A 15,908-nucleotide genomic window follows, 5' to 3' on the forward strand; every position below is an offset into this window, starting at 1 on the left:
AAATGAAAGTTGGAAGAAGTGGAAAGAAAGTTAAAAAAATTATCTTCTCTTATTTGATTGCATAGAAAGTAAAAGAAAAAAGTATTGTAGATACAAGATGACATAAATATGTCTTTTAAAAGTTAGATACAACAACACAAATTTGGATAAAATTGTCAAAAAAAATGAGAAAAGGGGTTGTATTGTTCTTATTTTCTTTTCATTTAAGAGAAAAATAATTTTTGGGTGCACCCGATATTTTTCTATTCCGCCTCACTATTGGGTGAAACCAAATAATTGAAGACTTTCTAGGTTGCATATTTTCTTTCCTTTCTTTGCTTTTTTCTCTTCCTTTACTTTTTGTTCCAAACAAAACAGAAAATATGCAGCCTAAAATAATACCTACAACATCTGGAATGATTCTTAATGATTAGAAATTGGGGACACCTTGATGGCTTAGTCCTTCCATTTAATTTCATATAAAACTGATTTGTTATTTTGGTGAGGTATGATTGTATACTACAACAGAATTGACATGATTTCCAACGTGTAAAATAACAGTGACATGTAAAAAAAAAATTGGGTCAAATTAATCTTAGATATTCTTTATTCATTGGAATTTTACAAGATTTGTGCGGAAGAGTCGAATTAGGCACTCCTTCAATTGAGCCAAAGTTAGTCCCTCACGATAAGGAAAAAGTTTACATACTTTTATGATCAGATTAAAATATATATAATAAATCATTATAAACTTAACTCACTTCATAAAGATATTATATTATATATGTATGGATCAGGGTTTGAACTCATAATTTTCTACTTATTCACTTTTTTTTTAAGGAACTTACTTATTCACTTTTATGAAATGAATTTCTAGTCAATTGACTATTTAAAATAATAATAGTAATATTTGATAAAGATATTACATTATATATGTATGGATCAGAGTTTGAACTCATAATTTTTTACTTATTCACTTTTATGAAGTGAATTTTTAGCCAGTTGACAATTTAAAAAAATAATAATAATATAAACAACAAAACCTAGTAACTAGAAGCTTTGGACTTGATTTTTATTTTGTCCTTGACCGGTGCAAAAGGAAAAAAAAATTGATGAGAGAAAATAATTGATTAGAAAAAAGATATAAACACAATCATCAATATCATCAAAATTCAAAGTCATCCGATTAAAACTTTTTTGTCCATGAGTCACATAAAGCTTGACTTTTTTGTTTAAAAAATCAAACAAATTAACTTGACTGAATATTTAATGAGCAGAGTTGTATAAAGCACAAATAGATCAGCTCATTTATGGGTTTGGTTACCATGGACTTGTGACATCATGTATGGGTTCACCATGAACTTGTAATGATTGAGATTAAAAAGTGAAACCTTGTTTGTACATAAAAGTGTGTTTTGATGATGAGAATAATTCTTAAAAACATGTAAATAATCAAAGAATGTATAATATAAAAAATTTTGTTACAGCTTTCTTGTATACAATTCACTACTAAGTCGCAATTTCTAATCCAAATAGTACCCCAGCGTGTTTTTGAGCCTCATTATTCAAGAAATGAGTATCCATCATTTTCTTAAATGCATGCCATGTCAACAAACTATCTGATCCAGCTTGATGCGACTTTCCAACAGCTCGACACACATTAAGTGTACTAGCGACTCGCTCGAGACCACCATACAAAGCGTTGCAGAACCTCATCATGTGTTTCATATCATAAACATTTTTTCCAAATAATATTGTTAAAATATTTAAAAAGTCCTCTAAACGGTTCGGCAGATTCCTTCGAGTCAAGATCTTCACTAAATACCCAAAATCATAAGCGCTGTGAAACGTGACCCAAACAACTGATTTGTTGAAGACAAGTCCAGAAGTGAGCATGAATTCAGCAAAACGTGACGAATTCACACCATGAGAGAAATTGCGCTTGAAGTCAATCCCTTGGCGGCAGAGCATGTCAATTGAGTCTTGATTGTAAAGGTCATGCTCAAAATCAAAATCGCAAAAGTTGAACTCCCATATGTAGCGGTTATTTGTACCAAAATGAGGAAGGTTGCCGTTACCATTAGATAGGGTGATACCAACTTGGATGAGTTTAAGAGCATCAACATTGACCTTCAAGTAACGATAGTGGTCAGAGGGTTTAAGATTACAGCGGTCAACTTTGGGTGAATAAATTACGCCGGGAAATTCGGTATCCATGGAGATGAAAGGATATTGATTGACAACTTGACGGATGAGATCAAATTCAACCTCTAAATTGGATGCCCAAACTTGACGGATGATGATTGGCTTTTCCTTCAGCTGGTTCATTTTAAATTGATCTCGATTCAAGTCTTAATTTTGAAGACAAAGAAGTATAAAGAAAGAAGGCTCTGGAAATCAAGTTTGTGTATGATTATGAGAAGAGAATAGATATTTAGGGAGAGTTTTATATTAAGAAGAGTAAACAAACACACACGGCAGAGATATTGCTTGGAAAGTGGTAACGTATGTGTTAATTAAAGACGTGTGTTATTTGTTAATACATGACATGAGTGTGTCTTTTTTGGTGGCTTTGTTTCATTCAACAAATCAGGTCAGTATTACTATTCAGTGTTAAGTGGGATGAATGGGAAGTCAAGTGCGGCGTCCAAGTTCAATGGGTCCACAACAAACTATAACGGACGGCTTCAACTATCTGTCGGTTTTCTTTGTTTAATTTTTTTTTTTTTTTTTTTGCATTTCTTTGATTAAATATTTGATTTTACTTTTGTTTTATTTTTTGATTCAAAATTTACTTTTATAACCCACTTGGGTTGGCATGGTGATATTGATTTAGGATCTTAGAGTGTGCTCCTCTTCAAGGTTTTAGGTTCCATTCTCTCCGGTGCCAATTTAGGTGGGCTAGTTTAACTTCTTAAAAAAAATTACTTTTATAAACAAAATTATATTGATTTTGAGGAATCAAAGTACAAAAAGATTTGATTTTATTGAACAATTTTCAATACTTTATCGAATCAAAATATAAAAAGATTTGATTTGATTGAACGAACTAGTGTCAAAAGTATTGACAGCTAAGTCGGCCATAGTCAGTGTTAGATGTGCTTTGAAATTTTACATTCAGTTTTGCCTATCTCATGACGCGGAGGAATGACTCGCGGCACGTAACTCGAAGAATTGCAGGATGTCCAACCACTATCTATCTCGCAATGCGGAGGAAAAGACTCGCGACGGGGAGACACAGTTTTTTTTTCTTGTTTTCTTGGTCATCAAGTTTTAAGGGCTGGACGAACTCTATAAATACAAGGCTCATGTTTTTGGGTTTTGTTGAGAGAGAGTGGAAAGATGTGAATCTTAGGGAACCAAGAGAGGAGATTCTTGGAAAAAGGTTAGTGCCTTTTGGGTAGGGATTCATGGGGGTGGAAACACATGATAGGAGAGATTAAGGCAAACTAGAGTTTATTAAAAGAGGAGATCATTAGGAAGTCAAAGGCTAATGATTAGTTCTTTTTAAGATAGAAATTAGGGTAGGAAAATAATTGTAACAACTTAGGTAGAGAAATCATTGAGTGTCTTGGTCATGGGAAGAGATTCGGGAAAATTATATAAATTAGGGTTTGCTTTTAAAGCCAGTTGAAGACTAATTTCTTGTAACCCTTGTAACTCTTTGTAAAGAACTCTTTGATAGTGAATTAGAGTGTTGCTCTCTCAGCGATAAAAGTTCAATTTGAACTAAACTTGGTAACCAAAAAAAATTGGTGTATTGTCCCTATTCTCTACTACTCTTTTATCTTGGTGTTCTTCTATTCAATTATGGTCTTACATTACACTCTTATTATTCCTTGCGATCTATTTGGTTATTGGTTGTCGATGAACCCTTGCTCCACGCATAAAGTATTGGTGTGAGTCTAATCGAATTCACAACAATTTGGAATATTTGCCTTCTTGGGGTACTTGTTGATGACTCGATGTCCTTCTAGGTGATATTTGGGTGGGTGGGGGGTCATTCATCCCTGCCACAACAATACCCTATGTTATACTTGGTCTATTGGAACATGATTATGCAGAGAGAAATCTTAGTCACCAGGAAGAAGATGGGTCTTATTGTATTGGAAAAACATATGTGTATTATCAAATATTGGCACTATATTTTGTCGATGATAGTTGGTCTTGGGGAACATGATTCAAGTGGCTAGTACTTGGTTCGTTCAACCTATGTTACTTTATCGATCGAGGTTCTCTTTGTGCAGGATATCCAATTTCTTAGGTCGTTCATATTTAGTCGACCTAACAATATTTCTTAAGTCGACTCAAAATCTGACATAACATGTCAAAACCCGTTATGTCACCTACTATTAGGTAAGGCAAGAAACTGACTTAAAAGTCCTTTTCATCTGACTTAAAAAGGGTTTTTTGCACTAGTGATGGACTTGTGACATCATGTGTTCACTATGAACTTGTAATGCTTGAGAATAACGAGTGGCACCCTGTTTGCACAGAAAAAATATGTTTTGATGATGAGAATAATTCTTCAAAAGATGTAAATAATCAAAGAATGTATATATTTATAATATAGAAATTTTTGTTACAACTTTCTTGTATACAACTCATTAAGTTGCAATTTCTAATCCAAATAGTACCCCAGCGTGTTTTTGAGCCTCATTATTCATAAAATAAGTATCCATCATTTTCTTAAATGCATGCCACGTCAACAAACTATCTGATCCAGCTTGATGAGACTTTCCAGCAACCCGACCCACGTTAAGTGTTGTAGCGACTCGCTCGAGACCACCATACAAAGCGTTGCAAAACCTCATCATATGTTTCATATCGTAAACATTTTTTCCAAACAATATTGTTAAAATATTTAAGAAGTCCTCTAAGCGGTTCGGCAAATTCCTTCGAGTCAAGATCTTGACCAAATACCCAAAATCATAAGCACTGTGAAATGTGACCCAAACAACTGATTTGTTGAAGACAAGTCCAGAAGTGAGCATGAATTCAGCAAAACGTGATGAATCAACACCATGACATAAATTGCGCTTGAAGTCAATCCCTTGGCGGCAGAGCATGTCAATTGAATCTTGGTTGTAAAGGTCACGCTCGAAGTCAAAATCACAAAAGTTAAATTCCCATATGTAAGAGTTATTTGTACCAAAATGAGGAAGGTTACCGTTACCATCAGAAAGGGTGATACCAACTTGGATGAGTTTAAGAGCATCAACGTTGACCTTCAAGTAACGATAGTGGTCAGAGGGTTTAAGAAGGCGGCGATCAACGTTGGGTGAATAAATCACACCAGGAAATTCAGTGTCCATGGATATGAAAGGATATTGGTTGATAACTTGACGGATGAGAGCAAACTCAACCTCTAAATTGGATGCCCAAACTTGACGGATGATGATTGGCTTTTCCTTCAGCTGGTTCATTTTAAATTGATCTTGAATACTTTTGTTTGTTTTTGGTGATGAGAAGAGAAGAGAAGAGGTATTAGGGGAGTTTTATATGGAAAGTAAACACGGAAGGTATCCTGCTTGGAAAGTGGGAACGTATTTGATATTTTTATTATAAAATACCAAATTGGGAACGTTATAGACGTGTTGTTGTGTTTTGGTGGCTTTGTGCATTCAATTAAATAAACAAATCAGTATTCAAGTGGGATGGGATGAATGTGAAGTCAAGTAGGCCGAATGGGAAGTCAAGTTCGGTGTTTTTGGTCCACACACTTTGACAGCTTCAACTATATGTCTAAAGATTATAGTTTTATTAAATATTATTTTATTTTATGATTAATGATTTGAGTTTTTTTTTTTCTTCAAGGGGTCGTGATTTGAGTTTTATAAGCAAAAATATATTTGCTTGTAAGGAATAAAATATTGATTTTATGGAAATAATTTCCATTTTTTATTTTTTTACTTTTGATCTCATATATTCATTGAGTGTTGATTTTAGTCGTCTTATTTTTAAATGACATGTTTTAAGAGTTTAGAACTCACCATTGAATTTGAATTGATTAGTGAGTTATCAAGTCACATGGTGAATTTAAAAATAAATAAATAAATAAAATTGTCACACAGTGATTTTTACCTTTGCTCCGTAGTCACATTGGGATGGGTCAAAATTTGTTAACTCACAAATCATATTAAAGTATTGCTTTAAAATGTATATCCTAAAAATGAAATAGAGCTTACAATATTTGTGAGACAAATTTTGTGAAGAGACTTGTACTTCAATGGAATAAAATATTATAATTTTAGGTCCTGGATTATATATATGGTAGGAAAGAGGCTAGGAGTGACTACTGGACAAGGAAATATGCGTCAAAAATTGTTTGAAAGAAGCTTCATGATAAAAAAGTTAGATACAACAAATAATGTCAGAAAAATTAGTGTTGAAAATTGCTTGAAAATTAGTCAAATTATTGACCTAATAATCTCACAAATTAATTTCTACATTATAATAGATTCGGGATAACCTAAGCGGTCTAGCCAACGATTTGTAAACTTCAGTTTACATTAATATATGATTCATTTGTTGTAATACATTTTGAAACATGATTTGTAAACTTCTGGTTTACAATAGTATGTATTTTATTTGTTCTTTTCTATTTGAAACAAAAAGAAATTTTTTTTTGTCAAAGTGAAGCTATATAATAAATATTATAAAAACATTACCAACATTTAAGACTTTATAAATCATACACATTTATCCTGTGAGTAGATAGACAACACAAACTATCAATAGAATATATTTTTAAAGTTTGACATCTCCGCAGTTTATATTATATATAAGATCAAAATCAAATAAATTTATTTCAAAAGAAAATATACATATCTAACATATAATAATCTTGAAGGATTTAGAAGTAAATAAGAGAACCTAACTCATATAAGATGTTTTCAAGAATTATGTAGAAAAGAGTTTGTGCTTACTTACCTTGTAATTCAGACCTTCTAGAAGTCATATGCAATAGGAAAGAAGAAAATTATAACCAAACTTTGATCATAGAATAAGGAAACAATATTGCACGTTTCAATCCATATAATAGAGACATGATCGTATCAAGAAAATCTTTGATCAAACACTAATTTTTCAAACGATCTAAATCCATACTAAAGAAATTTTATGATCTTGGCATGTATTGTATCAATAGCAGACTCTACTAAATCAATTATCATAACCACAACATTGGTTTGGTTATATGAAACAAATAGCATGAACCATTCACTTCTGGGAATGACGTTCAATGCGACCTTTCACCATTTTGATCAAGAGTCACTCTTTATTCAATTACAAATGTGACTAATCTTTCAAAAATATTCTTGAAGATACTCACTTATTTGCTACATCAGGAGCATTTCAAATGACATAGAAATAGACATATTGTCTCATACTTTCTCTCTTTTATTTTTACAGATCAAATAGATCTTATAAATTTCTATCATGTTTCAAATGTGTTGTTCTTCAGGAACTCAAACACAAACCTCTATCAACAATGACAAAGGAAATCACAACAGTTTTTTATGCAATCTTTCATGAATGCTTAATATTAAGTTATTAATTCTTCTATAACTATATCTCAAATCTTCATAAACAACGGAAAGAAAAAAAAAATCAATCTTTGAGCAATCCTTTAGGGATGCTTTAATATTAAATTTTAGTTCTTCAAGAACTATATCTCAAGTATTTATAAATAATAATTAAGAAAAATCTTTTTTTTTAGCGATCCTTCAAGGATTCTTTAATATTAAGAGAAAATTAGTTCTTCAAGAACTATATTACACGTGATCTTCATAATGATCAAGAAAAATACATTCTTTATACAATCCTATAGTAAAAGAATCCCTCATAAATTGGAACAAAATCAGGCCCAAAAATACGTTTTATTTATCTGACTCTGCGCAAAATCGTACTCCGATTTTTTACGAATGAAAGTGCCAATTCTGCTTCAAAAAATCGTGCTCCGATTTTGACAGCTTCAGCAAACTCAATTTCTCCAATTTTGAGTCACTTTCACAACAAAAATACTTTTACAATATACACATCACATCTCCATCCGTACCTTTAAAGCATTGAGTATATATGTCACATGTCTTATGTATATCCTAAGTCCATTTATAGTCAATGTGTGACGGAATACTTTACACTTTAAATTCAACAATATCTAAAGGATGGCTTGGAAAGAAGAGGCTTCATGGAATCAAGATTTATAAATGAAGTAGCTGAGGTGGCCAGAACAGGTAATGGATTTTTAGATTATATACTCATTAATGACGCTTCTTCGATATTGGTAGTTAAATGTGAAGATCCAAAATTGTCTATCTAGTAGGCTCTTATTTTAGTTAGAGACTTTGTTCAAAGCACTGACCAATGTTCTGCTCTCAATTGAACATTCTTTTATCTTCGGTTCTAGAAATGAGTTATAGTTTCTGTTACTGTGTGTGTGTATATGTTTCTCTTAGTGCGTCATATTGAAAGCACTTGAAATTTTCTGTTTTCACGTTCTGATCCAATGCAAAAATATTACCAAAGCAATACTGTGAGGAGTACTTTTTCTCTTAAGTGTTATTTTTATTTGGTATGAGTCTAATACTTTTTGTGTTGCCAGGTGTCACTCCAGCTGAGAGGCTTTTAGAATTGTGTCATGGAAAGTGGGAGCAATCTGTTGATCATGTATTCAAGGAATTGCTTTATTAAGGTGTATTTAGCTGCTTGGTTTTCTTTCATGTTTATGTGGGGGAAGTTAATTGTGTAAACCGCCCTTTTTGGGTAGAAGAAGAGTTGTTTGTAAAACATTGGCTGCAGTTCTGTTTTTAGATATATATGGAATAAACCCACTTAGGTTGGTACGGTGGTGTTGGAATTTTGAAGTGTTCTGCTCTCAATGTCTTCGGGTTGGTACCGAGGGTACGCAAGCTTATAACACATGATAAACAACATCAATTATACCTAATTTTTGCTATTAATAGTTTTATGAAATTTGGTTGGTATAAATATGAATTGTAGCCTTCTAAATACATTATTTTTTTACTTTCAGTCATTGTAAAAATGTTATTTTAGCTCTAGCAAAATATACACTTGCTTCATTTTTGTCTCTTTCAAACTTGTTTATATAGGAGTTGTTCCCTATATATGTTGTAATATTTATTTTAGTCTTTTGTAGGGCCTAAAATCTAGTATTCTACATATTACTCCCTCCGTCCCAAAGTACACGATATTTTGGACATTTCACACGTATCAAGAACGATTCCAATATATATTAATCGAGCCGGTGTATGCTTTTTGGGTCTAAATTACACCATATATATTTATTGAGGTGTTTTCATAAACCCCCAACTTCCCCTCTCAATTGTCTCAAGCAAAGGTACCACGTTTTAAGAAATGGAGTCTCTCAAATTATTTTCTCTCATTTTTCCTCATCCATTCCCATACACCACCACAATGTAAGCAGAAAACGCAGTTGCCAAGTAAAATCACATTTATTTTCTGACTTCTCGTACTTATTAACTGACAAAATCTTATTAACCTATGAATATGTGTTGGTCTAAAAAAAGATGAAGTCGTGTCTTTCACATTTTGGAATGCCTCTCCATCACGTTGTTAGTCTCAGTCCCAGTTTTAGCTACCCTTGAACGCTGCTGTTGAAATTTCTTTTTAGCTCTATAAAGGATATTATGCACTTCTTCAAAGTGGGGATTTGTTGCAGTTCTTGTATCCTCAATCCACTGAAGAACTTTCTTGTATGGGAACAAAATTCGATCGCGATCCTTCTCATCCAAAACCTAAGTTTATTGACATTTAATTTTAAAAAATCACAGATTTATAAAAAATTAACCATGGAACTAATCATCATTCTGATTTAACCAGAGATTTCAAGACAATAATTTGGTTGGATGCAAGACAGATAACATCAACAATTACAAAGACATATATAGTTACCTCAAGTTGTGTGAGTTCACAAACTAGGCTGAGATCCGCTATAGATGGTTGAAAACCACCAAGAAGGAAGTGTCCATCTCCATTGAGCCAAATGTCCTCTAGTTTTGATAATGAAGATAATAAAACTTTCTCTGCTTCAGCAGCTGCTTCTGGATTCAGTGGACGACCAAGTGCGGGTCCTAATACAGTATTTGATACATAGTTCACTGCAAAAGATAATTGCTGCTGTCAGTTAGACAAAATGTATTCTCTGGCTTGAAATGTGTAATATTTGGCTTGCGGCAATAGTAAAATATATTCTTTTAAATCAATAGTATATGTATCGTTGCATAATTTTCGGATACTAATAAAATTTAAATTAATGACATGAAGCTTCCCACAAATACACAGTTATTAAATCCCTGTCTGATCTATATAAATCAGTATTAAAGATATCACTAAACTTCACTTAATGGACTTAAAAATCCACAGAACAAACTTAATGGTTATAGCAAATATGCAAGAAGTTAATGATCCTAAGATTGAATTTTCTTCTAATTAGTAGTCTGTAGGTACTTTTCATACATTACAAACCCTATCTATCTCACAAGTTTCCCTAGAAGTAGAACAAGTTCAGATGCAACTGCTCAAAGAAAATCACATTACTTAAAGAAGACAGAAGAGTTTCGGCTAGATCTGTAAAACACCTGCTCCATATCGTAAATTAGAGTGATGCCAGTCCAATACTGAGTTAATTTTGACTCTCCTGAAAACATCAGTTGGATACCTGAAACATCAACAAGGAAAGCCGTTACAACTAACTAGTAATTTAGAAATGATGATCTAATTCAGATTGCAGAAAAATGTATACATTTACTAAGCCTTTAATCTGTTCTGATTCATCCTAATTTCAGATAACCATCCAAAAGTGAGGAATAAGAGCATTAGAAATGCATATAAAATCCTTGTGAAGTTGTCATGGTTAAGCCCTTTACTTTAGTTTATGTTTAGTTTCATTTTTGGAGGAGGTAAAATTGACTTTAGAGGTATATAGAATTGATTTTGACATGTTTGCAAGTTCTAAAGTAGAATTGATTTTGCCTCCAGAAATGATTCTATCTTCAAGCTGCAACTTGGAGCTTTTGCAAATACAATTAATTTTTAGTGTCAAATTCACTGTTCAACTTACTTTTAGCCGGAACCAATTTTACAAAATCAATTACACATGTTCAGCTACAGCTACTCTAAGAAATGGTTGGACTAACCAATGGTCAGCAACTCCAGGAAAAGCAGAAGAAAGATAGACAAGGATTGCATGGCTGCCAAAACAAAACACGATTAGTTAAACAACATACATTAAAACCAAAAAGTAAACATGTTTTTTCACAGGGAAGTTCAACCTTTACCTCAGAATTCATAGAATAAAATAACAAGTTATAGTAAATTAGATTAGACTGTATTAATAAAACAAAAGTAGTTAGTAGTTACCTCTCGAAGAGATTGAAGTTTCCATGAAGAATAGCTGGAACTTTGTGCAAAGGGTTTACTTCTGAAATGAAAAGATATACCAACAAGGTGAATCAATTCAGTAATAACTTATAGCACATACATGTTTGTTGTATAGTACCTGTGAATTCAGGAGATAGATGGTGACGTTTTGAAAGGTCAACTTTAATCTCCTCGAAGTCAATTCCATTGAACCTTTTCAAAATTCATTACATATGATCAATTAAATTTAAGATAAATAAAATATATAACTATGATATGATGAGTTAATTACTTGCCTGCAGAATATAAGAACTGCTCGAGATGGTTGGGACATTCGATCTGCATACACCTTCAGCTTCCCCATCATCCTTTTAATTCAACTGCTTCACCTCCACTTTCCTTTTCTGTTTGGGACCCACTTTGGCTTGATTTCTCTCTCTTATCTCATTGTATTCTTTCTTTTAATTAACAAAACTCTTTGAGGAATGAGATAACGACCTAGCAAGGATTCACAGACTTCAAGGTTTAAATTTGACTCATATTGCCATTAATTGTCTTTTATATATATCAAATATAGGAAGCAAGATAAATCAAAAACGAAAACAAAATCTATATACTATATATATACGATGATAAATGATACTCCAAAGTTTATATCAAAAAATAATAATAATCCCAAGTTAGCTACCAAAAACAAGCAATTTCGATTGGATATTTGTTTCGACAAATCAACACTTTGTTTTGTACTTCACAACACAATTCTTTTTCACATTCGAATATAAAAAACATATAATATAACATTTTTTTGAAAACATATAATATAACGTAAAATCAATATATATCATACTATAATATAAAGGAAATACCACAAATTGTTTTAACCCTCTCTTAGAGAAAGAAAACTCAAAATTTAACTACCAATAACTATCAATTTTGGTCGGACCATTTTCTTAACGATGTAGATCAATAAAATCTTGATTGTATTTCCTTCAAAAAAAAAAAACTTGATTGTATTGCTTATTTTCGTAAATAATAATAATAATAAAATCCTGATTGTATTATTCAAAAAAAAAAACTTGATTGTAAAAAAATCTTGACAAAAAAAAAAATGATTTTTTTTGGGTGGATTAAAAAAAAAAAATTGATTGTGCTGGTGTAATTATCACCCAATGATGTGTTGGATAACCATGGATGCTAATTTATACTGTCACTCTTCATGGCTAAATACTACAGCAATTTACCATCACTGAAATATTTTTCATGACAGAGGACAGACAGACTAACATTTTATTTTCGACAAGTGACAGACTAACATATGTAATCTCAAATCTGCACGTAAGACTTGATTCGTAAATCTTTGAATCACAATGAAATTTATTATATGCCAAGCTTAGCAATCTCATAATGGGTTTCAATATAGACATAAATTTCATCTTCAAAGACTCAAGCCTGACAATTGCAACCAACGATGTATATAATGTTAGGCATGGCTAATTGGTCACATTAAGCTGTCTCAGATATGTTACTAGCATGGTTGATTAATCACATCCTTGAAGCTATAGGGGCTTTAATCCCAGATTTCATTTCCCCATCTGTCTGACTAGATTGCTTCAATGAAAGTCTCAATTTGAGCTTATAGAGGACATTATGAACTTCATGAAAATGTGGTTTCGTTGCATTTTTTGTGCTCTCAACCCACTGCTGAACTTTCTTGTACGGGCCAAGAATACGATCATGATCCTTCTCATCTAAAAGCTGCATCCAAAAAAATGTCATTATCACAATATTATGGGCATTCCGTCCTGCGTGTCACATTTCAAGCTAAACATGGTCCTCAATAAAAATAAAATAAATCCTCAATGAGTCATGGCATGAGGAAAAGTTTTATGTTTTAGGAACTCCCCAGTGCCACGTTTACCTGTAATTGCATAATTTCACAGACCAAGCTGAGATCCGCTATGGAAGGTCGGAAGCCACCAAGCAAGTATAGCCCGTCATCCTTAAGCCAAATGTTCTCTATTGTGGACAGAGATGATATCAAAACTTTCTCAGCTTCAGCAGCTGCTTGCTTGTTTAGTGGTAGACCCAATAATGGAGCTAGCACAGTATTTAGAACAAACCCGGCTAGAGCAAAAACAAGTAGACTAGGTCATGGAAAGAGGATACAGAATAAAATTTGCACACAAAGGGAAACACAGTGTCTTCACTAACCCATTCTGATAAAAATACTAATCAGAAACTAATGCAAAAGATGTAATCCAAATGTACATGCAAACAAGAGTATAAGTTAACCTAAAATCCATGGCATTACCAGATTGATACAAAACAATACAAATAACATCATCATAAATGCGCTCAAAGAAATGCTTAACCAACTTTATGCAGTCACCTGCTATGTGAGCATATTCTATGAAGCTTCGTAGCTCAGCCATGATTTTTTAGCTAACTTGATAAATAATATATAAGCACGAGAATTTAAAGCTATCCAGGCCAGAAATTAATCTCTAATTAGTGAAAGAAGACTATATTAAAATTTGATCACTGAAAGAAAATAAACAGAGGGTTGTTTCTGCAGTATAACGCACCTGCTCCACGGCGCAAATTCAGGTGATGCCAATCTAACACTGCTTGAATTCTAGCTCTCCTGGAAACATCAGCTGGGTACCTAATGGAATCAATGAAACAAAAAGTTTTGAAAATAGGAAATAATTTTATGACTGCACTGAATAAGGTACAAACACAGAAAGAAACCTGCAGTATGTAATGACTAGCATACACAAAGGTTAAACTTACACGAGAATGCATGTCTAACATTAGTATAACAGAGGGTGCATTTTTAAGATTGCAAAAGAGGGAAAATACTAACCAATGGTGTGCAACTCCAGGAAATGCAGAAGCAAGATAGATAAGAATTGCATGACTGCAAAGAAGAATATAAAAAAAAATATATATATATATGTGAATACGAAAAAGTCAATAATTGAAGAAACAATTTGGAAAAAGCTTAACATAAGATAAATCATTTTGGATTGAATGAAAATGGAAGAATTGAAGCATGGAAGTACCTCTCGAATAGCTTGAACCTTCCATCAACAATAGCAGGGACTTTCTTGAAAGGGTTAATCGCTGAAATGAAAATGGAATGAATTGAATTGTTTCCTGTGAAAATAAAAAAAAATACATCTAAGAAATTCATATGAAATTGATTACTACCTTGAAATTCAGGAGATAGGTGCTGACGTTTGGAAAGTTCTATATGGATCTCTTCAAAATCGATTCCGTTGACTCTATGGAATTTAGAGTTTAATGTATAGAATTCAATTAGAAAACAAATAGATTAAAATTAAGAAAATAGAAGGAGAGTGAAAATACAGACTTGCAGAAAATAAGAATCGCACGAGATGGCTGGGACATACGGTCCGCATACACTTTCAGCTTCATCTTTCTTTCTTTCTTTCTTCACCACAACGACACACTCTCTTGTTCTTGTTTGTTTCCAACTTTGATGTTCGTGCACAGATTTGGGTGATATCTTAGCTAACGAGACTTTTTATCTTTTTCATATTTACCTTCTGCTCAAACTCGAAAATTATTATAGCCACCTTGTCATAAAAACCATTAACATCAAATTTAGTGTATCATTCTCTGTGTATCTTTATACTAAAATATAATTCTTATTTATAGGACATTAAATGAATAATCAAAAGTAATTAAGGATCACTAACAACCCATTCACTATTTATTGATAACAAGTTCTTTTTGTTAGATATATCTAGATAATATCATATGATCATATCACATCATTTAAAATATGTCAAAACACAAATTTTAGGTTTAAAGATTTTGGCAAGAAACCAAAATTAATGGATTTTAAAATGAGGAGCCATTTTCGCGAGCAAGTGAAAATAGTCATAAAAGATATAGCTAAACTAAAAAAATTATTTCTTTAAATTTTTTATTAATTTTAGTTTTAAAAATGAAAAAATAGAGGATCCAAGACAATTTTTTTTAATGATGGGGATATACTATTTAAATAGTCTAGAACCAGTATAGAAACCCATGTGAAACACGGGTTAGACTTTCGCCAAATTTAATATATTGGATGAAGATGTGGCATCATGCACATTTGTATGGTCGCTTTGTGTTCAATGAGTCAATCCACACCAGTGTTGTTTCTCCCGTACGGTCCAACGACAATACCATAGCCCGATTCAACTTTGTGGGGGAAACAATAGTAGTTCTTGGTGGTAGATTATAGAGATGCAGAGAGTCTCATACTTGAGAGAAAGAGGTTAACATGTCAAGTGTGATTTAAAATTTCACATTGGATGCAATAATAAATGTTGAACAACATATAAGTGATATAACTCATATATTAATGACTTAAGGTTTATAGTGAAGATGTGGTGTCAAACTCACTTGTGTGGTTTCTTTTAATCTAACGTGATGATCAAACTCAATATAGGATCCCCCAAAACTCACAACATTAAATTGTACTGTTTTTTTAGTTTTTGAAAGTCATTTGT

General features: G+C 32.4%; 4 protein-coding genes across 4 annotated transcripts; all 4 read right to left on the reverse strand.

Annotated features, from left to right (window-relative positions):
• Positions 1-1,325: 1,325 nt before the first annotated feature.
• On the reverse strand, positions 1,326-2,406 carry LOC112417480 (probable CCR4-associated factor 1 homolog 11). Its single transcript, XM_024773280.2, has one exon. It carries the CDS (start codon positions 2,305-2,307, stop codon positions 1,489-1,491), a length of 819 nt encoding a protein of 272 aa, XP_024629048.1. The 5' UTR covers positions 2,308-2,406; the 3' UTR covers positions 1,326-1,488.
• A 2,111-nt stretch (positions 2,407-4,517) lies between these two features.
• Positions 4,518-5,555, reverse strand: LOC112417479 (probable CCR4-associated factor 1 homolog 9). The gene has a single exon (XM_024773279.1). The coding sequence runs from the start codon at positions 5,403-5,405 to the stop codon at positions 4,587-4,589; it is 819 nt and encodes a 272-aa protein (XP_024629047.1). The 5' UTR covers positions 5,406-5,555; the 3' UTR covers positions 4,518-4,586.
• Positions 5,556-9,211: 3,656 nt separating this feature from the next.
• Positions 9,212-12,404, reverse strand: LOC11429173 (glutathione S-transferase T1). The gene is made up of 7 exons (XM_003630479.4): positions 11,679-12,404; positions 11,522-11,595; positions 11,383-11,443; positions 11,160-11,213; positions 10,602-10,681; positions 9,916-10,121; positions 9,212-9,758 (listed from the first exon to the last, which is right to left on the reverse strand). Exons 1-7 carry the CDS (start codon positions 11,747-11,749, stop codon positions 9,546-9,548), a joined length of 759 nt encoding a protein of 252 aa, XP_003630527.2. The 5' UTR covers positions 11,750-12,404; the 3' UTR covers positions 9,212-9,545.
• A 296-nt stretch (positions 12,405-12,700) lies between these two features.
• LOC11437562 (glutathione S-transferase T1) lies at positions 12,701-15,026 on the reverse strand. The gene is made up of 7 exons (XM_003630476.4): positions 14,759-15,026; positions 14,596-14,669; positions 14,448-14,508; positions 14,249-14,302; positions 13,968-14,047; positions 13,301-13,506; positions 12,701-13,137 (listed from the first exon to the last, which is right to left on the reverse strand). Exons 1-7 carry the CDS (start codon positions 14,821-14,823, stop codon positions 12,925-12,927), a joined length of 753 nt encoding a protein of 250 aa, XP_003630524.1. The 5' UTR covers positions 14,824-15,026; the 3' UTR covers positions 12,701-12,924.
• Between the last annotated feature and the right edge of the window lie 882 nt (positions 15,027-15,908).

The sequence above is a fragment of the Medicago truncatula genome, chromosome 8 (genome assembly GCF_003473485.1).
Source record: "Medicago truncatula cultivar Jemalong A17 chromosome 8, MtrunA17r5.0-ANR, whole genome shotgun sequence".
Taxonomy (NCBI): domain Eukaryota; kingdom Viridiplantae; phylum Streptophyta; class Magnoliopsida; order Fabales; family Fabaceae; genus Medicago; species Medicago truncatula.